Source organism: Camelus bactrianus, chromosome 22, assembly GCF_048773025.1.
Source record: "Camelus bactrianus isolate YW-2024 breed Bactrian camel chromosome 22, ASM4877302v1, whole genome shotgun sequence".
NCBI lineage: Eukaryota > Metazoa > Chordata > Mammalia > Artiodactyla > Camelidae > Camelus > Camelus bactrianus.
In genome coordinates, this window is record NC_133560.1 from 28,417,052 (window position 1) to 28,441,298 (window position 24,247).

The 24,247-nt window shown below is 55.4% G+C and overlaps 1 protein-coding gene across 1 annotated transcript in view; it reads left to right on the forward strand.

Moving 5' to 3' along the window:
• Window positions 1-24,247, forward strand: part of PTPRS (protein tyrosine phosphatase receptor type S) — a 66,400-nt gene that overhangs the window by 16,572 nt on the left and 25,581 nt on the right. Inside the window, exons 5-10 of the mRNA XM_074351024.1 lie at window positions 2,171-2,359; window positions 8,556-8,666; window positions 19,407-19,676; window positions 21,176-21,757; window positions 22,752-22,885; window positions 23,066-23,210. Of these exons, the coding sequence (XP_074207125.1) occupies window positions 2,171-2,359; window positions 8,556-8,666; window positions 19,407-19,676; window positions 21,176-21,757; window positions 22,752-22,885; window positions 23,066-23,210 (1,431 nt within the window). The remainder of the gene's footprint in view (window positions 1-2,170; window positions 2,360-8,555; window positions 8,667-19,406; window positions 19,677-21,175; window positions 21,758-22,751; window positions 22,886-23,065; window positions 23,211-24,247) is intronic.

Sequence of the window (24,247 nt, forward strand, 5' to 3'; positions counted from 1 at the left end):
AGCCACTGTTGATGACAAGGAAACCAAGGGGCGTGGCCATGTGCCAATAAAACTTTATCAACGAAAGCAGGCAGGAGGCCGGATTGGGCCCCGGGGCTGTAGTTTTCGATCCTGGGTCCACACCGTCTTTGATTTTGAACTCTGTCCCCTTAGCAATGCATCTTGGACTTTGTTCCAAATCCATAAGGCGATTCTCTCTGCTTGTCTGGGGGTCCGTCCCATGGACAGCCTGTCCTGTCTGTGATGAGTCTCTGCTGACGGGTGTTTGGGTGGCCTCCAGCTTTCCGCTACTGCTGTTAGCGCCTCAGGACTCCCCTGCCTTCCTCCCTTAGGGCACAGGCCCAGGGAGCCAGCCGCTGAGCTGCGGGTTCGGGGAGGGTGTCAGGTGGACGGCGCCAGGTCGCCCCTCCTGGTCGCACTGTACCGACACCAACGAGCGATCATGCTGGCCGCAGGCGAGCAAGCCTGTTTCTCCTCCATCCTGTCAGCATTGTATGTGATCACTTTTTTGTCGCTTGTCCGTCAGGGCTGGGGTGGGGACTGTGTTCGTCTTCCAGGGCGGCTGTAATAGAGTCCCGCAGCCTGGGCGGCATACATCACGTCTTTTCACAGTCCTGGCAGCTGGAGGCCCAAGAGCAAAGAGTCTGCAGGGTTGGTCCCTCCTGAGGCTTCCTTCCCTCCATGGCTTGAACATGTGTGTCTTCTCCTGTGTCCTCACATGGTCTCCACTCTGTGTGCGCCTGGGTCCTCATCTCTTCCTTATGAGGACACCAGTCATGTTGCATTAGGGCCACCCTGATACCTCCTCTCGCCTTATGGTGCCCAACTAAGGTCTAATTCTGAGGTCCTGAGGGTTAGGGCTTCGACATACGAATTTGGGGCAGGGGACACATAAACAGCTAGTGGCTGTTTTAATTTTAGCTGAGGAAGCCTGCCCCACCCCAGGGGACCCTTTGTCCATTGTGGATGACAGGCCAGACCGGAGCTGGGGGTGTTAGGGGTCAGAGCAAAAGGAACCTGGAGCCAGGTGCTGGAGGGGGAGGCACCTGGCAGGAGGCCCTGCAGCTGCTCCCCCCACATCCCTCCACCCCCAGCGCCAGCTCCAGCTGAGTCCAGCCACGGAGCCCACGGTGCAGTTTGCAGAGGACATGAATGAAGCCCACCTGGCTCAGGCCAGACCCACATTCTTGTCAGTCCCTGGAACATGGGGACCAAGAGTCTTGAGGGAGGGGCAATTTCTCCTCGTGTCCTAAACCCTCTTTACCTAGACACTGGCCAGCAAATGGGGAGACTCAGGCCTGGAGGGGTGGTGCCTCTCACAGGTTGGCAGTAACTGGGGCTGAGTCATGCACTCAGTTATTAAGCACCTACTGTGTGCTGGGACCTGAATGGGGTAATAGGGACACTGTGGGGACACAGATAACATTGTGATCCCTGGAGTTCGATGCTCAGTTGTTCTGGAGTCCAGGGGGACTTATAACTTGGGGCCGTGAGCTCGCCCAGAGGATGTGCCTGAGTCACCGAGGGGTGATGCAGGAGGGAGCAGGGACTTTGGGGAGCAAGGTGGCCAGTGTGGTGAGACAGAAAAGGTGAGAAACGTGAGGCTGGTGTGAGATCGGGCTGCTGCGGCCTGCGGGGGCCAGCACTGGCGAGGGGCCTGTGTTCCTACAGAGGGTGGTGGGGACCACGGCAGGACCAGCAGCAGGAGTGTGATGTGGCCCTGTTTCGAATTTGAAAAGCTCCCTCTGACTGCTGTGCAGTAACGCAAGGGTTTTGTAGCCCCACCACTGCTGACGTGGAGTCAGATCATTCTCTGGGGGACCGTTTTGGGCACTGTGGGGTGTGGAGCAGCCCCTCTGGCTGCTCCCCATTTGATGCCAGGAGCCTTCCCCCAACTCATGACAGCCATAGATGCCCCCAGATACGGCCCAGTCCCCTGAGGAGGGGCAGGATTGCCCCGAGCGAGAGGTGCCGGTCTTGCCTGGTGTCCTTCCGGTGGCTCCCCCACGTGAGAGTGGTCCTTCCGATGAACAGAGGAGGAAGCAGGCTATGGGAGGTCACCCAGCCAGGCAGGGGCTGGACCGGGGCTGTCCTGCCCCGAGCCCCACCCTGGAGGGATGGCCCTGCGGTGACTGGGCCTCAGCTTTGCTTTTCCTGTCTCCACCCTCAGAGGACCAGCTGCCCCCCGGTTTCCCCAACATTGACATGGGCCCCCAGCTGAAGGTGGTGGAGCGGACGCGGACAGCAACTATGCTGTGTGCTGCCAGCGGCAACCCTGACCCCGAGATCACCTGGTTCAAGGACTTCTTGCCTGTGGACCCCAGCGCCAGCAACGGGCGCATCAAGCAGCTGCGATCAGGTAAGTGCAGGTGGCCAGGAGGACGTGGGAGCCACAGAGGACAGCAGAGAGCAGGCAGTGTCTCCAGGGCCCAAGCCCCGAGGACTGATGAAGGATAGGAAAGCAGAGCTAGTGTGCAGCCATGGAGGGTGTTGGTGTTGAGGGAGAGTGTCTTCAGAGTGGAATTAGTAGGGATATAATAGGGTGCAGACAGGTAGGGGTAATGGGGAGCTATGGTGGATGGTAGGAGGAGGGTTCTTTAGTGCCTGAGTGGGGATATAATGGACCCAGATACGCACAATGCTAGGGAGCTCCAGAGACCATAGGGACAGAGTGTCTCTGGTACCTAAGTGAGGTCCAATGAGGTGCAAGTAGCTGAGGTGATGGAAAACCACAGAGGATGGTGGGGATCTCCAGGGACCCAGCAGTGGGGACACCAGGGGACAGACAGACAGGTGATGGGGAGCCTTGGAGGGTGGCAAGGGAAGGCCACCTTCACTGTCCAAACACTGGCTATATAACGGGGCACAGTCAGATAACGGGGAGCCTTGGAGGGTGGCAGAGGGAGAGCACTTTCTGTGCTGAAGCAGTAGACTTGTCCAGTGAGGATATAATAGTGTCCGGATGGGTAGGAGTAGAGGGCAGAGTAAGGCAAAGAGGATTTCCAGTGCTAAAGCTGGGATAGTGGGCATAGAGAGGTAAGTTAATGGGGAGCCATGGAGAGCTGCAGAGAGAGTGTCTGCAAGACTGAGGTCATAAGGACGTGATGGAGGCAAAGACAGGCAGAGGGTGGTGGTGGAGGACTGCCTGTGATGGGGCAATTTGTCCAGGTCCTGGCTGGGCTAGGAAGGACCTGGAGACAGAGCCCAAGGCCTTGGCCACCTTGGGGCTGGGTACTTCCACAGTTGTGTCTCGGCATAGCACCCCTGTGCCCCTTCTGTGAGTCCATATGTCTTGGGGGCTGTATGTATGTTGTGTTGGTTGTCCCACTGCTTCGCAAACGTCCGTGTGTATGTGTCTGGGCCCCCCGTGTGTCCTGACCTGCTTCCCGTGTGTGGGCACACACAGGCATGCCACCAGCACACGGGTCGCCTTTCCCCTCCCAGAGCAAAGCTTATCCACGTGCATCTCGGCCACACGTGTCTCCACGTGACAGTCCCTCCTGTGCGCACGTCTCAAGCTGGTCCTTGTATGTGCAGACACGTGTGTGGTCGAGATGCTCTCTTGTGCACTCACACGTGTTTCAGTCCATCGTGAGTACACGTGTTGGGGCACCTCCTTCTTCCTCCCTCCCCTTCCTCTGAGGACCCCGCCCTGGAGCCACCCCTTCCTGAAGGCCTCCCCGTTCTCAGCGCGGTCCCCCACCACCCACTGCTCAGCCTCGTCCTCCAAGGAGTCTGTCTGCCCACCCTCTGCTTCCTGCTCCCCCCCAGCCAAGACCCAAACCCTGAAAAGGGGCAGACGTTAAGCCCAGAATTGCTTCCCTGGAGAGACCCGGCCCTCGCCCTGGGGAGAGACTTAGCCTTCCCTGTCCCGACCTATCTGAGGATGTCCGCAGCTTGGGGGTTCCGCCGGAGGAGTGATGGCAGCCTTGGGAATCCAGTTGCTTCCCTGCTGGTTTCTACCATCGTAGCCCCGACGCAGTGAAATAATTAAGAGCATGGAGCTCAGTGTCCACTGTGTCTTAGAGCACGTCCTCCTCTCGGGTCTCGGTGTCCTCATGAAACATGCCTACTCCTAGCGTTATTGTGAGGGGCCCCTGAGGGCTGCCGGGCACGTACCGAGTGCACAGAGAGCATCAGCTGCTTTACTTATCATAGTCAATCTGATTACTATTCTGACCTCCCCTCCCACCCCCATGAGGATACAGGCTTCTGCATAACCACCCGTTAATGTTCCTGTTCTTTTTTCTTGTCCCTCCGTTGTAAACGTTCAGAAACATTTGGTAAGTTTAATTTCTTCACCAGTCAACAACTAACGCCCCCCTCCTGTGTCCACACCCCCGTCCTTTCCCCTCAGACTAACAGCCACTGTGACAGTAACTGTGACCCACTCCACGTGGCATGTTTACTAACGCGTCCCCTCACCAACCCCGTCTCTGGCTGCCCAGCCCTCCCCACCCGGGCACCAGGGGGCTGCAGAGAGAGGAGTCCAAAAGGAAAAGAGGAAAAAAGACATAGCCACAAGGGGCCGGCCAGACCCCACAATGGGAGCTGCAGGAAAACCAGGGTATCCTTGGGCCAGGGGAGCTTCACACATAATAGTCATCCTGCCCTATTCTGGGCCTTGACACTGCTGGAAAGTGGTGAAATTATAGAAGTTTGGGGGTTGGGTCTAGGGGGAGAGGGGAATGTTCCAGCTGGGCTAGTCCTGGGCAAGTCGCATCCTCTTTTCCCAGCATCCAGCCCAAATCCCCTGAAACCAACTGCTGGGCTAATTCTTACTAAGGTGACAATGACTGATATCGGCCCATGATAGTCACTCTTTACCTTTAATACACAAGAGGTATATCCTTTCCTCTCAGTATATTAGCCATAGGTTGTTTGGCCACCTTGGGAAGTTCTGTCCTTTGGCCTCTGGCTTCTGTCATCGTAGTCCAAGTGCAGTGAAGCAGTCCAAGCAGGAGCCGACCTAGATTCCTACTGACCTGGATTCTCGCTCTCCACAGTGCAGCCTTAGGCAAATTCCCATCCTGCCTCCTCCTGCCTTGTGAGGAGGAGGAGTGGCCCCATCAGGTTGGGGATTTTGTAAGAGATAACATAAGGCCCCAAAAAGTTCAGGCTGGAGGGGCCCCAGCCTGGGAGGCTGGAGAGCTGGGTTTAAGCCCCTCCACCCCCCACCTCTGACTCATGGTCCCTGATGGGCCTCAGTTTGCCCATCTGCAAAATGGATCTGGGCCAGGCAGGAAAGAACTGTGTTTTATCATCCTCAGCAGCTTCTCTGCCCTGACCGTGGGGTGCCCATGTCCTCAGTGGGGTTATCAGCTATCGGCAGAGAGAGAAGGGCCCCAGGTCTCCCCTGGAAAGATGAGCTGAGGGTGCAAAATTCCAGCCTGGGGCCACCTTTTCCGGTTTCCTGAGCAGCCCTGCCCCCAGCACCCGTGGAGACACGTGCAGGTCCTCTTCCTCTTTTCCTTTTGGAAGTTAAGAAGTCTGCAGGGCCCTCCCTCTGCCCTCTGTCCCCTTTCACTGCCCTCCCCGTCCCTCCTCCTTGGCCTGTCTGTAACACCTGCCCTTTGCTTTATTAATGCCCGGCCCTGGGGCACTAACCCCTCTCCGCCGTCTCTAACAAGATTACCTGAGACCCCCATTATTCCCTGTCCCTTCCGAGAAGGAAAGTAGGAGGGAAGGTCATGGACCTCCCTCAGCCCTGAAGGAAGGCAGCCTACGAGGCCACGCCAGGCCATGGACCTCCCAGGGCCATAGCCATGCCCCTCAGGCCAGTCCAGAGGGGCTGCTAGACTTCTCCAAGAGATTCTCACCTCCTCCAGGAAGCCCTTCTGATTGGCCAGCCCTCAGACCCCATCCTGCTCCTTGGAGCATTGCCTCGCCTTCCTCAGCAAGGCCTGCAGGGTCCATAGGCTCAGGGCTGCCTCCGCCCCCTCCCAGCCCTGGGGCAGAGTGAACAGGCCTGGCTCGTGGCCCGGCCCCGCCTCCCTGGGGCCCCCCCGGCCCCCTAGGACTGCCTTCTGACTTTCACCTGACTCTCTCTGCTTCCCTTACAGAAAGCACTCCGATCCGAGGTAAGAGGCTCTTCCCTCACCCACCCACCCACTCACGCTCTTGCTCACTGCCCGCCCGGCCCCCTAGGCTCCACAGGGGGCTGCCCCAGCCCCTCCTCCACATACCTCCTCCTTGCCACCTCACCCAGTGTCGGTGCAGTCTCTGTGTCGATGTCACTTTCCATGGCTGGGGGCTGAGTGTGGCCATGGTGGCTGCTGGGTCACCTGGCTGCAGTCAGGGGGTTGTGTCCTCAGGAAGGGGCAGCGCCTCCCAAGCCCACCCAGAGCACTGGGAGCCAGGCTTCTGACCTCTGCTCTGTACACAGCCCTTGTCTGTCTCTAGCCTCGGTTTTCCCATCTATACAATAAGTGTGCACAGGGAGGCTTCCAGCCCTAAAGCTTTGATCTGGTGGGGAGGGGTCCAGCCTGAGGAAACAGAGAGACAAGCAGACTCAGGGTCTCTGCCTCAGAGAATAGACTAGAATAGGCCTGGGTGGGAGCCTTAGGGAAGAGTCATTGACTTTGCCCTGAAATGCTGTGTGACCTAGAGCAGGCTCTGTGCCCTCTCTGGGCCTCCACAGTGATACCTGTCTGCCTGCGTCCCTGGAGCCTTGAGGCTGGCAGGGAGCAGGAGGTGGTGTGCAGGGATAGAACCCTAGTCCACAGCCCCCAGAGAGAGTTTCCCAATCTGTGGGTCCCTGTCACTTCTGTGGGACGACCACAGACAAAGCTGGGAGGAGGGGTCTGCTTGGGACCTTGGACTGGATTTTTGGACTCCTGGTGCCACAGACTCTGATCAAAACCTGTGATTCAAACACACTTAGAGATATTCACGCATCTTCATTTACTCATAGTCAACAAGTCACAGGATCTAAGCCTGTGGTGCCAGCATGCTTACGGATGTTCGCGCAGTTTTATTTACTTGTGAAGATGAGGACTTTGATCCAGGCCTTTGATTTCAAACAGATTGTGGAAACCTCTGCCTCATTTTGGTTTGTTCACGGGTACTCAAGTTTTTTAAGCAAGGCCCGTGATTTCAAACATACTTAGAGATGTTTGCTTGACTTCATTTACTTGAGAAAATGAAGATTTTTTTTTTTTCCCTAGGCCTGTGGTTTCAGATCCTTGGGGAAACCTGGGCCACATTTTCATTTACTCATGGGCACTGGCTGTAGTGCCCTATGCATTCAGATATTCTTGAGAAGGTTCATTCATTTTTGCATGTTCATAGGAAAATGAAGTCTTTCATCTGGGCCTGTGATTTCAAACTGGAGGGACATAAGCCCTATTTTCATTTACTTGTGGGCACCAAGACCTTTCATTTGGGCCTGTGATTTTTACATATGCTTGAGAAAATTGACCTTTTTAAATTCTTATTCACTAGTGACCAACAAATTCTTTGATCCAAGTTTTGGATTTCAAACACACTGGAGGCATTTCAACCTCAACTTTATTTGTAGGTCTTTGAGGTTTTCCTTTAGACCTCTGATTTCAAACACGTTTGAAAATTCTCCCCATTAACTTATTAGCACCATGGACTCAGGTCTCCTTCCCTGATTGCAAACACACTTGAGAAAGTTCATTCAGTTACTTGTGAGCACAAGGATCCTGAATCCAGGCCCGTGGTTTTAAAGCAGGTGGGTGAATTTAGACTTACTTAGATAACTTTAACTCTCTGGGCAAATTCACGTTCCTCTTCAATTAGTTTCAAGTGCAGAAAGCTTTGATCCAGGCCTTTGATTTCAAGCAGATTGTTGTGTACCAGGCTCAACCTTCTTTTACACCAGAAATTGACACACTATAACGGACACATTGTAACTGACTATACTCCAATGAAAAAACAAACAAAAAAAAAAACAAAACAAAAAAACATTCTTTGCCTTCACTCTCCTGGAGGGTAACCCAGTCTTGAAATGTAAACACCTTGAATAGAACCCTGTCTCCTTTTACTTACGGGCGCTGTGGGCCTTGAGGCCCGTGATTCCAGCCATACTTGAGGAAGCCAGACCCATGTTCACTTACACGTGGGCACTAGTTGAAACCAGCGAGCAACCGCCGGCTCCCTGAGTTGGCACATTGTCTGTGGTGGCCCCTAGGTGTCAGGGTCTTTGGAACGGCTGCTATGAATCATAAGCGTCAACCTGCTCTCCCCCCACGACCCCCATCCCCACCTGGAGAGCATCACTCAGTGCTTTCCTGGGCTTCGCCGTTTACCTTGGCAGGCGTTTATGAGGTCCCAGCCCCAGACCAGCTGAGGGTGGAGGATTTGCAGTGTGTTCAGGCCAGGACGGCCAGGCTTAGGGTCGGAGGGAGACAGGTAGGGGGCCCCAGCCCAGTGCGGGCTTCTGGGCTGTTTCAGCTTTTTCTTCTACCTTTCCGGCCAAGCCAGACTGAGACAGGCCGGACAGGACTCTGGGACAGCCCTCCCGCCGCCCCACCCCACACCCCCGGGGTCTCCCCTGACGGGCCAGGCCTTCTCCCCCTCTCTTCCCACAGGAGCCCTGCAGATTGAAAGCAGCGAGGAGACCGATCAGGGCAAATACGAGTGTGTGGCCACCAACAGTGCTGGCGTGCGCTACTCCTCACCCGCCAACCTCTACGTGCGAGGTAGGGAACGCCGAGTCCAGGTCGAAGGCAGGGAACGCCCCACCCACCCCCTCCCTTCTCGGGCTCACAGCCTCCGGGCTCCCCTGTCCCCTGCAGACCCAGCAGGAAGGCCCACCCCCGCTGGTGGCCGCGGGACCTCAGGCGAGGCGGCGTTCCTCTCTGGACCTCAGTTTCCTTGCCTGTAAAATGGGAGCAGCTTCAACCCCCTCCCACCCCCGTGCCTTGTGACGGCCGCCCCGTGGGCTGCAGGACTTGGGGGTGGGAAGCGGCAGGAGGGAACAGGGCAGGGCCAAGGGGCCCGGTCGTGGGCCTACAGGGCCGGGGGAGCCTGCAGGCCTCTGCCCCACCCCGCCCACCCGCCCCTCCAAGCCGGCTTCTGTGGTGTGTCGTGTGGTCGCCTCCCCTGCTGTGTGCTTGCTTTGCTTCTCCAGGCTCGTGGCCTCGTAGCTCCCCGCGTCACTGCCCCACGCCAGCGCCCTCAATCTAAGAGCTGAGGGGGGCGCCTTCGAGGCTGCCCCTGCCGGCCCTGCACCCTCTGCTGCCCCAGAGCCTCATTACCCTAAGGGAGGGGTTCCTTTAGGCCAGTGGGCAGATGCCCTGGGGCTTGGGCTGAAGTTTACCAGCTTCAATTCCCAGTCAGTTATACCCAGAAGCTTGGGGTCCCCCCGGCACCCCCACCCCACCCAAGGAGGGCCTGGGAAGCGGCTACACGAACTTCCTTCTGGGCCCCTTGGTGTCCCCTCAAAGGTGCCGGGATGGGGGTGCTGCCCCTGCCCCCAGATGCCTCTGTCGACCCCCTTCATCCCCATGTCGGGTCTCTTCCATCCTTTCAGAAATTATAATCCACCTCCACCTCCTCCTCCATTTGCAAACTCCACCATCTCCCGCCTCCCCACGGCTGTTTCTGATCAGATTCGTGGTAGAAACAGCTTCTGCCTGCCAGGAAATGGGGCCCCCGTTCAAACCCCCGAGCTGCCCCATTTGGTTCTGTGTCCTTGAGTCCATCACACAATCTTTGGGCCTCCGCTTCCCCCATTCGACGCATCAAGCCCCTGTGGTTCTCCACCTGGAGGCTGGGCGGCTCCTCCCTCACCCAGAGACCCTCAGCCCTTGGTCCCGCACCAGCCCTGAAGCAGCGCCTTGGCTCTGCACTTGGGTTCTGCATCTTGGCTCTGAGGAGGAGGCTGCATGGGGGGAGGGAACGGGGACGCAAGGGCGGTGGGGGCAGGAGGGCACACATCCAGTCCGATGCCACGACACCTCTGGTGAGTTATAATGTGTCCATGACTCCAACCGACTGGTCTTTGTCTAACCTGCTTGTCTCTCTGCAAACACCTGGGATGGGGGATTGTAAGTCTGGCAGAGCTCAAAGAGAGTGTGGACAGCAGGTGTGGGGCAGGGCGGGGGAGGGGCCTCTAGCCAGGGTGTAACAAAGGAGGGGGGCCTTCTGTGTCCTCAGCTCAACCCCTGGAGGTGGGGTCCTTTCTTTTGGGGGGCCCAGCCTCCCAATCTTTGCCTGGGTCTCAGACACTCCAAAACTGAATTAAGAAGTAGATCTTATATGTCAAGGAAAGAGCAGAGGAAAGACTAAAAGGTCGTTGCTGTTCTTTTTATTTTTTAATTTTAATTTTTCTTTTTGGTTTAAAGAAAAAAAAATCAACAAACTATTGCAGCTTTTAGCCTTGGGAAGTCCTCTTTTTACTCTCTGTATCTCCCCTATTTTTTCTCTTCTCCCCATGTCATTGTGTTCTGCATCAAACCCCCTTTACATCCCTCAGAGCTTCGAGAAGGTTGGTGTGTTTTTTTCTTTTTTACTTTCTTTACCCACATTTTTACATTGTGAAAGCGACACGCACACACACGAAACGCACGCAGACAGGCACACGGACACACGCAGACATGCACACGGAAAATCATAGAAAAACGAACGTAAAAAAATAACGGAATACGAATACCGAGTGCAAAGCGAACAAACAAAACAACCGCCAAGCGAGAGCAAAAACCCAGAAAGACACGAAAACCTCAGCCGCGCCCAGCCCGGCCTAGGGCCGGCCGCACACATGCGATGCTTGCAATGTGGTCGCCTCTTTGCATCCTTTGGTAATGTTGTTGCTAAGTTTTTTGCACTCCTCGTCGTCATGGTAACTTGGGCCTGATGCATGCTGGGAGAATGTAAAAATTTCTCTGCATGCCACTCTTGTTGGTTCGGTTTGGTGAATCCCCAGCGCCTTCTGTTGGAGTGTTTTTCGTCTTCTGTTCCATTTTTTCTCCTTTGGATTCCTTCTTTTTTTTTTTTTTTTCTTTTTCCCTTTCTTTCTTCCTTTTATTTAATGATTAACTTTTTGGTTTTGTTTCATTTTTGGGGGGGAAAAACCGATTGGTTCGTTTTTTTTTCCCCTCCCATCCCCTTTACCCGGCCCCCTCCTCCCCCAAAGCGTTTCGTCTTTGGTTCTGTCTTGTGTTTCTGTGCTCTTTGGTTTCAGTTTCTTGGGCTGAGCTGTTTTGTGGTTGTTCTCCAAGCGCATTGTGATTCAAAAGCCAGTGTTCCTGTCCCAGCTACCATCCAGAAGGGTGGAAAGAGTCCCACAGCTGGGATGCTGGGGCAGAAAGTGACTGCCTGGGCTCCAGGGTACAAGGGAAGCGGCAGAGACAGATGGCGGGAGTTCAGAGCCCAGGTGGGGTGTGAGGAGAGCAGCCCAATTTGCCTGACCTGATTGGCCAGTCCCCTTCTACCCAGAGCTGGGGGTCAGCCCCAAGGGGTGGCCATGTTGGAAGGGAGCTTAAGCAGGCACGTTCCCATCCTTCTGCCTCAGAATGAGACCACCTACCCCTCTTCCAAACAGCCCAGAAACAGGCACTTGAAACACAGCTGAATGGGCAGCCGGCATTTTGAGTTCTTGTTCCACAGAGCAACATGCTCAAATATGAGAAATGGCCACCTTTAATTGGACCATCCCTCCCAAATGTTGCATGCTTAGCAAACAGGCAGCACTCAGAATGGCAGCTGATGTGATGACTTTTTTTGCATCCTGGCTGGGCACCAATACAGAACCGCCCATCAGAGAAAAAACAAGTGTAGCATGACAGACTTTGGAAAAAATACTTGGCCAGGTTTTCTGCCCTTGAGTGCTACACCTCTGCCTCCCAGATGATGCTGGCTGCGTCCCCCACCACCGCAAAGGCTCTGGGCCCCATCACGGCGTCTTCTGTCCAGCAACAGAGCACGGTCACTTTCTGAGTACCTGAGCATCAGAACTGTGGAATTCTGGAGAAAACCCTGGGGAACTTTGGACATAGCCTCTCCCTCTCTGTCTCTGCCTCCCTGACTCTCCCTCTGCCTCTCTCTCTCTCTCTCAGCTCTCTTCTCTTTGTGTGTCTCTCTCACTCTTGAAACCTTTAGAGGTGCTCACTCCCATCTTCTGTTCCCTCCTTGAGAAAAGGCAAGCCCTTGAGAGCCCCAAATCCCAAGTGAAAAACATCCCCAATAAAATATCCATTTAGACTTATATAACCAGTAGCCCTCAGCTCCCTACCCGACATCGATGATAATTGAGGGTGGAGACAGTCTGTTTGGGGTCACCTTTTTCTCTCTCTCATCCCTCACCTGCCTTCTCTAAACTCCCACTTTATTAAGTTCAGGGCCAAGTTGGCAAGAGGGTTTTATATGCAATCCTAGGGAATTATTTTTCCTGTCTCTCTTTGAATCCAGTGTGAGAGCTGCTAGGCTGAACCTCCCCAAAAGATGGATGAGAGAGGTCTCCCAGCTCCTCCACTAAAGCTGGGTCTCAGGGAATTGGAACTGAGGGGTGGCCGAGGGTCTCTGAAGACCATTTGGACTTTTGAGAGCACAGACTTGGGGCTTAGGGAGACCCAGATTCAAATCCTGTCTCTACCCCTCATGGCTGTGTGGCCTTGGGCTAGTCACTTGATTGCTTGGAGTCCCTATTTCCTCATCTGAACAATAGGAAGCATCAGTGTGTCTAGCTCATATTAGGAGCAGGAAATTAACACTCGTCTAGCGCCCTAGGTGGTGCACAGGAGACAGGAAATTGCAGTAAGATTGTTATAAAACAGGGAAACAAAGAGTTCAAGTAAATGGTCTGGGAAGCCACTGGGGACTTCAGTTTCCCCATCGTGTATTTCACAGACCCACTGTTTGAAAAAGATGGCTAATGGGAAATGTCTTTGAAAAGAATTGGAGAGCAGACATTAATTCATTTGCTCAGATTTCATTTTTTGCTAGTGGTTTTCTGAGTCTATCCCATGGTCTCACTTTCTCCCAGCTCCAACTCCATTCCCATGAGATTGGTGGCCTCCCCAGTTTGGATGTTAGGCTCCCCTTGCAGATAAGTACCAGCCCAGCAGAAGAGATGGGCCACTTGGCTTGTTCTGCCCTGAAAGCTATGAGTATTTACATTGTTGCCAGAGCAACCAGTCCTGGGAATTAGTTGCAGGGAATCCCCACCCTCAACCTAACTCTTTCCTCCAGTTCTTAATCTCCAGCTTCTGCTGACTCTGGGTGGTCTGGGGGTGGGCTATTCAGATATACCCTTCTCTTGAAATTTATCTGAAATCCAAAGGGCCAAAGTCAAAAGCAAGCCCATTTTTTAATGCAACTGGCAGTTCTGCTCCTAGAACTCCCCTAGAGAAGATGCAGCTCATACATTTGACAAGGTGGGAAGATGGTAAGATTACACTCTCCCTGGCAGTTAATTTTCTTTCTTGCCTCTTTAAAATTGTCAGCCTTTAAGGTGTGAATTAGTGGCAAAAAATGGTGTCTTTACTGCTTGATCTAGCAACATAGCACTATTGAACCATGGTGCACAGGGCCCCATTAAATGTTATGTCACCCACCTGATGACATAGGAACGTGCGGGCAGAACTTGAAGCAAGCTGGAGATGTGGGGAAGAATTTTACATCTTCAAGGGACTTAGGATATTGTCAGGGTTTGGGGGGAAGCCACATGGGGCCGGGGTAATTTAATGCCAGGACTTGAATGCTGAGCTAAGAGGACAAGACTCGATATCCAATGCCAGAGGGAGAGCTAGATTGCCCCAGCTTCCAGCTGTTCATCAGAACCCTTTATCTGCAGCCTATCCCCAGGCCTTTTCACATCAATTCATAGCATGGAATTTTATGAGACAGATTGTTTTTAAAATTAACTTTCTGGTACCCAAGCCAAGGTGGATATGACCTCTAGGTGTTCCCCTTACCTCCTGGCACGCCCAAACGGGAGTAGATACGGATATTGGGCCTGGAACCCCGCCCCCCACCTCCTGTATCTCCAGAAAGACTGCCACTGGGGGGCGTTGGCAAGCTCCCCAGTTCCTACTGATCACACCTGGCTGTGCCTCCCCACCTAACCCCTGCCCCCAAAGCCTTGACCCTGGTGGTAGGCAGTGGCAGTTCAGGACCCAGCCCTTCTCCTCATCCCACCCTCATCCTGAGGGGAGAGGGGGCTCTGGGGTGGGGAGGCAAGCTTCCCCCTGACTCGGGTGGGGGGCAGGGGTTGCTCTGCAGGAACACTGAGCTCTAGACACCTCCTGCCTGCTGCCTGCCTCACACCCTTTGCATCGCTGTCTCTGTTTTTTGGGGGCGAGGGGAACATTAGATTACACCTTGTCATTTGGAAAGCCCCATGTCTCCGGTGGCCGCAGCGAGGGGGAAATCAGACTCAGTCGATTGGCAAGATATCATCCCATTTTCTTGTAGAACCGAAAAAAAAAAAAAAAAAAGGTTGGGAGAGAGAGGGCACCAAAAACATAAAAACAATAAAAAGTGTAGTGCAGCAAAATGTCCAGCTTAGAATGTCAGCAGCTGGCCAAGGCCACTGGTCAGCCCATGGGCCAGGGGTCCAGCCAGGTCCCTCCAGGCCTTGCACGCTGTCCTGGTGGCGGAGGGAGCTGGTGAGGGGAGCGGGGACGATGCACGGGGCAGGCTGCAGGGCGGCACCTGCCCTCCCTGGGCCACAGGCTGGGGTTCAGCGGAAGGGCTGAGAAACGGGCTTTGGAATTGGATCTCGGACCCCTTACTTTCCCCTGACAGGTGTAATCTAAGCTTGAGTAAGCCTGTGGAGGCTGTAGGGCTTGGCATCTCTCCCCTCCCCTCCCCACCCACACCTTCATTTTGGAGTCTGGAGGAGCACCCAGTAGCTTCTCTCACCCCAAAATGCCCAGCAGAGCCCCCCACCCCACGCCCCAGAGCTGCGGCTTGCTGAATTGTTGAGATGTCTGACACTGTTCCTTACCTAGTGCTTCAACCAGATCACCTCACTTTTGAGTTTCCCCCCTCACCCTTCCCCAACCCCTTCTCCCCTGGACTCCCCCCCCCCACTTTTGGTTTTTGAGTTTCTGCCTCTTCCTGCCTGGGGGAGGGGTCGTCTCCCGGTTGCTTTGATGGTTTTTGAGTTGTTTTTCCATGTGAATCGGGGTTTGAAGCGACCCACCCCCCCAACCCGCCACCCCCCACTGCCCACCCTTCTGATCCCCTCACCCACGCGGGTCCCCCTCACTGGGACCCCCCGGCTACTCGGTGACGAGAAGAGCTGGAAACGAGAGCCAGCTGGAGCGTGCTGAGGACCAAGGCTGGTGTGGTCCCCTTATAACCCGCCTGGACCCTCCATTCAGGTCGGTAATTGGGGGCGGGGGTCCTGCGGGGCCACTCCGTCCTGTGGGTGCCGCGCCCACCTTACTTTCTAACCTGCACCTCAAGCTTGCAGCCATGGGTGGAAAGATGACGTGGGTGGGAGTCAGCACCAAACTGGGCAGAACACAGCGTCAGCCGCCCGCCTTTGCCAGCTGGGAGGATGCCCAGAGGCCTTATGAGACCCTGCAGCAAGTTTTGTGCCACCAAGTGCTAATGGATACAGTCCTCCCCTAACTCGTGGCAAACCAGCCCTTTTCCTACAGCACTCCCTCAGAAACAAGCGGAATAGGCGAGAAAGCAAGTGGGCAAAGTGTCTTAAGTGTCAGCCTTCACAGCATACTGGCAGTTCCATTTAACTGATGGCTGCTGGCCATGCTGGGGATTGTGAGCACCAAAATACTGCTGTTGATAAGTGCCCTCCCACACTTAACTGACTTACAATTAACAGCCCCATACAGCAAGTCTTTTACATGTTCAAGATGTATGCCTTGTGTCTACTTCTGAAAACTGGTAGAGGTACTTTCCAAATTATGACGCTCCTGAGGGAAGACACATTCAGATCAGATCAGATCAGATCAGATGTGAACGGGGTCTTTGGGGCATGATGTTGAGCTTTACACAGGGATAAATTGGCTCGTGTTTAACCTATAAATCCTAAAGCTAGCTCTTACTCCCGTTGCTGTTTCAATAATCCCTTTTAGTATGAGCCTTTTACGATGGCTTCTGGACATTTATTATGATGGTTGCTGGATATTATTCAGCTGATGTTTCCTGGGCACCATTCAGGTGATGGGTACTTTCGCCCCCTTTGGTGTCCCCCAGAGGGTAAGGATGCACAAGTTTGAAAGCGCCAAGAAGACATCTGTCTATAATCCTTGTTAATTACCGTGGTGAGAGAAGGCTCACTTTATCTGCGAGGCAGGGATCAGGCATAACTGACTTTGAGCTCTGGCCCTACCACTTCTTTTCTTCATGTCTTCCAGCTCGCCCTAGCCTCTCTCTGGGCCTCCACTGCCTCATCCACAAAATGGGCATAAGGTCATTTGCCTCTCACTGGTCGAGAGGGATAAAGTGAGATAGTGATTCAATAGAAATTCTTTGTATTACTTTTTTGTTTTAAACTCTAATTCATCCTTAAACCCCCTTAATGTAGAGCGCACTAGAAGCCTAGAAGAAAGAAACTTCACTGGCCCTATGCCCAGGCTGAGCATCTCCTATGTGCGGGCACTGCCCTGGTCAGCTTAATATCAGCACATCACTGATGGTCTCCATTTCACAGAGGAGGAAACTGAGGCTCCAGGAGGATGAGGGCCCTTCCCAAGGCCACGGGGACTCATCACCGCCCCAACCTCTGCCTGGGAAGCTTTTCTATGGGATTCTGAGGCCTTGAGTTCACCTTGCTGTGCGGTTACAGTGACTTGGCCTCTTTTCATCCTTAACTGAGGAGCAGGGAGGGTGTCACTGACAAGTGGGCTGAGGGGCTCCTGAGGGGCGGGGTTGGTTTGCTCCGAAGGTTCTTTCTCTGTGAGGATCTCACCTCCGTGGCTGCCTCGAGCCTCTGCCAGGAACCTTGGGTGCTGGGTGGGGAGGCCAGATGCTGTGTTCTGCCGGGGTGGGGGGCCCCTCCCTGGGGAAGCCACAGCCCTCCTCCTTTCAGACCCCGATTTTCAGCCCCACACCCATTCCATGGTTTTTCTGTTGTTTCTTTTCCCCCCTTCTTGCTTTTGGGTGTTTTGTGTTGGAGGGGTTTTTTGTTTGGTTGGTTTTTTGGATTTCTTTTCCCCCCAGCTTTGTTTTTTCATCTGTTTCTCCTGGTTTTGTTTTGGACGTCGATGCCGTTTTCTGTCCTTGATTAATTAGCTCCCCCACGCTCATCCCCCATCGTGTTCCGTTTCCATGACAACGCAGCGTTCGGGCATCCCACTCGTGCCTCGCTGTGGATGCCGGCGGCTGGCCTGGACCGCGTCCGCTGGCTGGCCGGACCCCATTCCTCCCTCAACTCCCCCTCGCCCTCCACCCAGCCCTGCCAGAGAGCCGCCCCTCATCTCAGCGCCCCGCCCCACCCCCCCCAGTCTGTCTGCATGACCCCTGTGTCTCCCCTCCTCGCCCCCCAACTCCTCCCCTCGGGTGATAACTCCCGCGTCCTCCATCCTGTCTCCGGCGTGACTTTGTGGACTTTTCGTGGGGCTTCCTTTTCCGAAGGGCTGCCAGCTTTCTTGGCCCTCCCTCCCACCCCCTCAGAGCTCCCCCTCCTCTTTGCCTCCAGCCCGGATCCAGGGAACAGGGGTTGAGATTTCCAGCTTGGAACCCACGCTGGAAGAGAGGGAACTGGGCTGCCTCCCTTTTCCCCTGGAGCCCCCTCCTCTGTAGACAGGCCAGATCCCCACAACCACCCCTTTAGGGGTACAGCTGCACCCTCAATACCATATGAAAACCCAAGGCAGATCAGGTTACTGAAAGTCACCTTGTGGCCCTGTTTAGCCTTGCTGAGCCTCCAGTCTGTCATCTCTACAAGACAAGACCCCATGACCTGCCCAAAGCTGGGCGCGTGCACACCTGGCTTTTCAAAGCCAGGGACTACGTCGTTCTGGCCAGAAGGATTTGCCTGCTAACCCAAGTCCTTTCCACTGCAGTGAGACACCTCCCATGGGGACACAGTGCCTTTTGGAAGTTCAGGTGCCCATCAGCCTCCACCCACCCCCAACCCATCTGACTTCTGAAAACGGAGCCCCCGAAATGCCTCCTGCTGCCTTCATGGTCTGCAAGATTGGGACAGAAGGCTGCATCCGCTTCCCCGCTAAGAAATGCACAGAACATGTCCCTGTTTCCTCAGCGTTCAAGTTCATTCCCTCGTTGTTTATTATTATTATTATTATTATTATTATTATTATTATTATTATTATTATTATTATTATTATTATTATTATTATTATCCTATTTATTATTCTGCCAGGGCTGTGATGTGACAATGTGACACGTCACATTGGGTCACATCCGCTAGAAATAATATGCAGCATTGACGTGGGCCCCCTCCCCCCCTGCTCTGTCTCTGTCCCCCTCTGTGTCCCTTTTCTCTCTTTCTCTCGGCCCATCTGTCTCTTCTCCCTGGCTCCCCCATGAGGGCGCACTCAAGGCCAATGAGATCCAGGCCTCTTCGCATTAACCTTTTCTCTTTCTTCCTCCTTCTGCCTGTCTCCCTTTCTCTCTCTCTCTCTCTCTCTCTCTCTCTCTCTCACACTCTCTCTCAGCCAGCCTATTTTGCATGCTGTTTGTGATTCTGAGAGCTGCATCTATCAATGGAAACTTGTCAGATCCGACAGAAGCTTTTAGAAGGGTTTCTAGACCCCAAAACCACAAAAATTTCATTAGAGTTTCTCATCTTTTCCTTGAGGGCTCCCAGGAAGTGGGAGGGGCCCCTGGGTCACCAGAGGGGGTGAGGGTGGGGGGCCGAGATCCCAGCCCCCTCTGTCTCCCAGTCCCACCTCTTCCCATGACCTTGCCTGCCCCCCGTCCAACCTTCCCAGAGACCCCTGACCCCTGCGGCCTGATTCTTCCGAAGCTTCCCGTTCGGAGAGCGGGTGGAGGGGCTGCTCCCCGAAGCCACGTCTGTCAGCAAAGATGAGAAACGGCTGATAAATTTTTGTGTTCGTAACTGTGCTGTGACCAGCCACTCTGGTCGCTGAAACCCTGTTGCTATGAAATAACGCTTCATGTCTCTTATTATATATCGATATATCTCTCTCTATTGTTCTGTGAAATACCTTCCTTTGAAGTTTTGGTTTCTTTTTGTTGGAATTTGGTTTATTAATTTGGTTTTTTTTGGTTGTTGTTTTCTTTCATTTGGAAGAAAAAAAAATCTCAACTGGGGGGAAGGCAACAGCCTTGTTTATATTTAAATTGTTTTCCACTTTTTTTTCTTTTTTTCTTTCTTTCCTTGTTTCTTTCTTTCTGCCTGCTTTTCTTTCTTTTCTCCTCCACATTCCGTCTCCCCCTCCCCTCCCCTGCATCTCCCACTCGCCCCATCCTCCCCTGCATCTCTCACCCACCCCTTCCCACCCCCCCACACCTCCCTCCTGCCCGCCCCGCCCCCCCAGTCCGCCGCGTGGCTCCACGATTCTCCATCCTGCCCATGAGCCACGAGATCATGCCAGGTGGCAACGTGAACATCACCTGCGTGGCCGTGGGCTCACCCATGCCATACGTCAAGTGGATGCAGGGGGCAGAGGACCTGACGCCCGAGGATGACATGCCCGTGGGCCGGAATGTGCTGGAACTCACTGATGTCAAGGACTCTGCCAACTACACGTGTGTGGCCATGTCCAGCCTGGGTGTCATCGAGGCCGTGGCTCAGATCACAGTGAAATGTAAGCATGGCCTGTGGGGCATGGGGGAGGCAGGTCAGCCCCAACCTCAGGAGTGTGTGCTGAGGGGAGCAGGTACAGGTGGAAAACCCTCTGAGTTACTGTTTCGGATTAATCATTCCTTCCTGGCTGTGAAGAGGACTCTTGTTCTGTCAACAAACATTTATTGGTGATAAATTATTCTGGGCCCAGCCCGTGGAATGAGACCCAGTCTGGCTCTGTTGAGCTCCAATCCAAAGAGGTAGATGCCGTGTAGCTGGGCGGCTAGGATGCAGGCTGATTAGAGCAGTGATGGGGGCCATGCAGTGCTGCTCAGATCCCCAGGAAAAAGATTCCAGCTCCCAGGAAAGCTGGGTTCAGGGAAAGGCTAACAGTGGAACAGGAATGAGCCAGAAAAGATCAAAAAAGGGCACAGCTTATGCGAAGACTCAGAGAGAGAGAAAACATGAGGAGGGGGCGGATTACAGATTTTCCTGATGTCTCAAGTTAGTGGTGAGATTCAGAGGAGGGTGCCCCCAAATGTTTTTCTAGCTTTAGAACAGGGGCCAGCAGATGACAGGCCATGGCTAAATCTGGCCCTCCACTTGTTTTGATAAATAAAGTTTTATTGACACGTGGGCATTTTTTTTCATGCCTTGCGTGTAGCAGCTTTCCAGCTACCATGGCAGAGCTGAGTAATTCTGGGCAACAGCCACCAGGCCTGCAAAGCCGAGGATATTTACTCCGTGGCCCTTTGCAGGAAGAGTTTGCCAAGCCCCACCCTGGGGCCATAGACGGTGTCAGTATCAGCTGATGTGCTGGTCATTTTGCTGAGGGATTGCACTTCTGGTAAATGCTTCCGGGGGGCCCAGGTGGTGTGAGATCTTGGGACAAGAGGGAAAGTCACAGTTATCCAGGTGCTGGGGACATGCTGTAAGCAAAACTCGGTCCAGGCTGGTGGGGAAACTAACGTGAAAACAGATAACATCAGGTGGCAAAATGAACTGGACAGGGGCACCTCCAGCTGGGATGGTGAGGGAGGCCTTAAGGAGTGGGTTTAGGAGGAGCCAGCCATCTGGTCGTCTGGCTGTCCGGGCACAGGGAACAGCACGTGTGAAGTGGGAGCAGACGGAAGAGCCCTGTGGCTGAGCAGAGTGAACCGCAGAGAGGGCTGCAGACCAGGGAGCAAAAACTTTCCTTAAACAGCAATTTTTTTTTAAGTGAATAGTTTTGGCTTTACGGGCCCCCTAGTCTCAGCTTGGCCATCATGGTGCAGAAGCAGCGTTAGCAACATGTAAGCGTGGCCGTGTGCTGATACAACTTGGTTTATAAAACCAGGTCCCCAGCCCTCGGGCTGAAGTTTGCCATCACCTGCTCTAGATGATGGGATAGAGGTCATTAGGCTTGTGGTCACCACCGAGGAAAGGACAGCTCAGAGAGGGCAGTGGTGTGACTCAAAGTCACGCAGCCTTCAGGATCTGCAGCCAGCATGCCTGACATGTGACCTTGCCTTCCGCCCACAGCTCTCCCCAAAGCCCCCGGGACCCCCGTGGTGACAGAGAACACAGCCACCAGCATCACCATCACATGGGACTCGGGCAACCCAGACCCAGTGTCCTACTACGTCATCGAATATAAATCCAAGAGCCAGGACGGGCCGTACCAGATCAAAGAGGACATCACCACGACGCGTTACAGCATCGGCGGCCTGAGCCCCAACTCGGAGTATGAGATCTGGGTGTCAGCTGTCAACTCCATCGGCCAGGGCCCGCCCAGCGAGTCAGTGGTCACCCGCACAGGCGAGCAGGCCCCGGCCAGCGCGCCGCGTAACGTGCAGGCCCGCATGCTGAGCGCCACCACCATGATCATCCAGTGGGAGGAGCCTGTGGAACCCAATGGCCTGATTCGGGGCTACCGGATCTACTACACCACGGAGCCTGAGCACCCCGTGGGCAACTGGCAGAAGCACAACGTGGACGACAGCCTGCTGACCACCGTGGGCAGCCTCCTGCAGGATGAGACCTACACTGTGCGCGTGCTGGCCTTCACCTCCGTGGGCGACGGGCCCCTCTCGGACCCCATCCAGGTCAAGACGCAGCAGGGAGGTGAGATGCCTGAGGGAGGCCTGGCTTCTACGGGGACAGCAGGATTCCAGGCCGGCTCATCAGGGGGAAGGAGGTGGCAGTGGTGCAGTGACGTGTCTCCAACCATGCAGCGGCTGGTCTTACCTGGAAGCCACGCATGGCGTATTTGTCCTGCATGGTGTGTTAAAATATTTTCAGACCAGCACTGAAAGCAGGAAGTTGTGGAAAACCCAGATTTCTGGCTACCCTTGGAAAATCTGATATGGCAAGCCCACAGGGCGACAGTCAGTCACTAGAGTGCATCCAGATAGATGCTGGCGGCCGCGTCTCAAAAAAGGGGCACAGTTTCCGCTCACCTCCTTCTTCTCTGTTAACTGACTGTCCGGCCCTGTCCACATCTGAGTTTGAGAACCCCTGTTTGCTGCTCTCACTGGAGGGGTCCATGCTGCCCGTTTTGAAATAACAAAATACATCAACTCAAAGGCCGCAGGCTGGTCTCCTGCCTGCTAGGGATGGGGGTGTGGGGCGTTTAGATGTGTGGGGCCCCAGCTCTCTGCAAGTTTCTGGGCTTTTTCTTATGGGCTCAGGCTCTAGGACCTCAAATCCAGGAAGACTAAGGCAGTTACTCAAACAAAGGGACAGGAGGTTTGGAAGGGTGAAGATCCTGTTTCAAATTAGGGTCCCCACCAATTTCTCTGTAATTGAATTTCGAGGAGGGGTAAGGTGTTGAGTCAGCTGAAAAGAGAATTGTTTTAGTGTTTTTCCATTGGTAGCAGAGAGGATGGGGGAACTGAGGTAGACAACAGACAACAAGGGGTGTGGGGGTCCACAGGGAAATACGAACAGTTGAGAACATTCCAAAAGCATCCAGAGCTGAGCAGCCCTTCCTTCAGGGCAGTGCCGAGCTCCACGGGTCTCTTTTCAGGAGAATGGGGACCTGGCGGGTTGGGCCCCCTCTGCCGGTGGACCCCTCCCCGGCTTTCCCCCCGTGCCATTCCTCTCCCCGTCCCCGCAGTGCCCGGCCAGCCCATGAACTTCCGGGCCGAGGCCAAGTCGGAGACGAGCATCGGGCTCTCGTGGAGCCCCCCGCGGCAGGAGAGCATCGTCAAGTACGAGCTGCTGTTCCGGGAAGGCGACCATGGTCGCGAGGTGCGCGCACGGCGAGGGTGGGCGGCCGTCGCGTCTCGCCGGCTCTGTGCCTGGGTGTGGGTCTTCCCCCGCTCTCTTTGCCGCCGCTCCCACCTCTCACTCTTCCTCTTTCTCCATCTCTCTCGGTGTCCGCGTCTGCCTCTGTCTCCACCTCCGTGGCTCTCCGCGCCCCGTCCCCAGGTCGGGAGGACCTTCGACCCGGCCACGACCTTCGTGGTGGACGACCTCAAGCCCAACACGGAGTACGCCTTCCGCCTGGCGGCGCGCTCCCCGCAGGGCCTGGGCGCCTTCACCTCGGTGGTGCGGCAGCGCACGCTGCAGTCCAGTAGGTGTCTCGCGGAGCCCGCCCTGCGCCGCGGGGGGGGGCCTGGCCGGGGCTGCCGCAGGGGTGGGGGGCGCCCCGGCCCGTCCGCCTCGGCCCTCCGCCTCGGCCGCGTGCACCCGCGCGGCGGCGCCGCGGTTCCCCCGCCGGTGCAGTGAGGGGCTGGCCTGTGGGGCCCCGCCGAGGCCAGCTTCCCCCGCCGTTGGGGAGTGGAGGCTGATGGGACCTCCTCTCCTCGGCTTCTCCCGGATCCGGGGCCAGTGGAATGGCCACATTGCGCCCATTCCACAGGCGTTTTGAGGGGTCCGTGAGGCTGTCACAGCCCGCGCCCCATCCTTCCCAGAGAGCAGAGGGCTCAGAGACGCTTCCCTCCCCAGATGGCCCTTGGCTGGGGCGGGGGGAGTGAGGATCTGGGGGGGAGCTCAGGGTTCCCCAAACACAGGGCTCTCGAATTCCTGAAGTTCTTCGCTGTGCCTGCCTGGCCCCCCCCCCCCCCCCGTCACAAAAAGTCCCCCTTTGACCAGAACACTGCAGCTGGCTCTGGGCCACACCGTGGCCCCGCCCCGCTCCGCCCTCCCTGCCTGCTCTGAGCTCAGGCCCAAAGCAGGCCTCCCCTCCCGCAGCCTCCCTGCCTCCCCCTCCTCCCTCTGCTCGGTCCTCTCTGCTCAGCCTGGCCGGCGTGGCAGCCGCCGCAGCCCTCCTCTCCTCCCCACCTCCTGCTCAGTCAGTCTCGGGGCAGCCACCCCAGGCCTTGTTCCGGAAGCTGCCTTGGTGTCCAGACCTTCAAGCCCCCCCGGGCGTGTGTACACAGGGGATCACGGGTCAGTCGAGAGTGAGAGCAACCCGGGCCGGGGTGTCTGAGCTGCTGGGATCAAGGGCCTCGGAGACACAGCACCCACCTCTGCCTGCCACCCCCGGCCCCCTACCCTCCTCCCCCTACCTGCCGGGGCCGAGCCGAGCGCTCCGCAGCTCCAGGCGTGTTTGTGCGTGAGGCGATCAGTGAGGGTGTCCTGTGGCTTGGGCGGCCACGTGAGAGACCG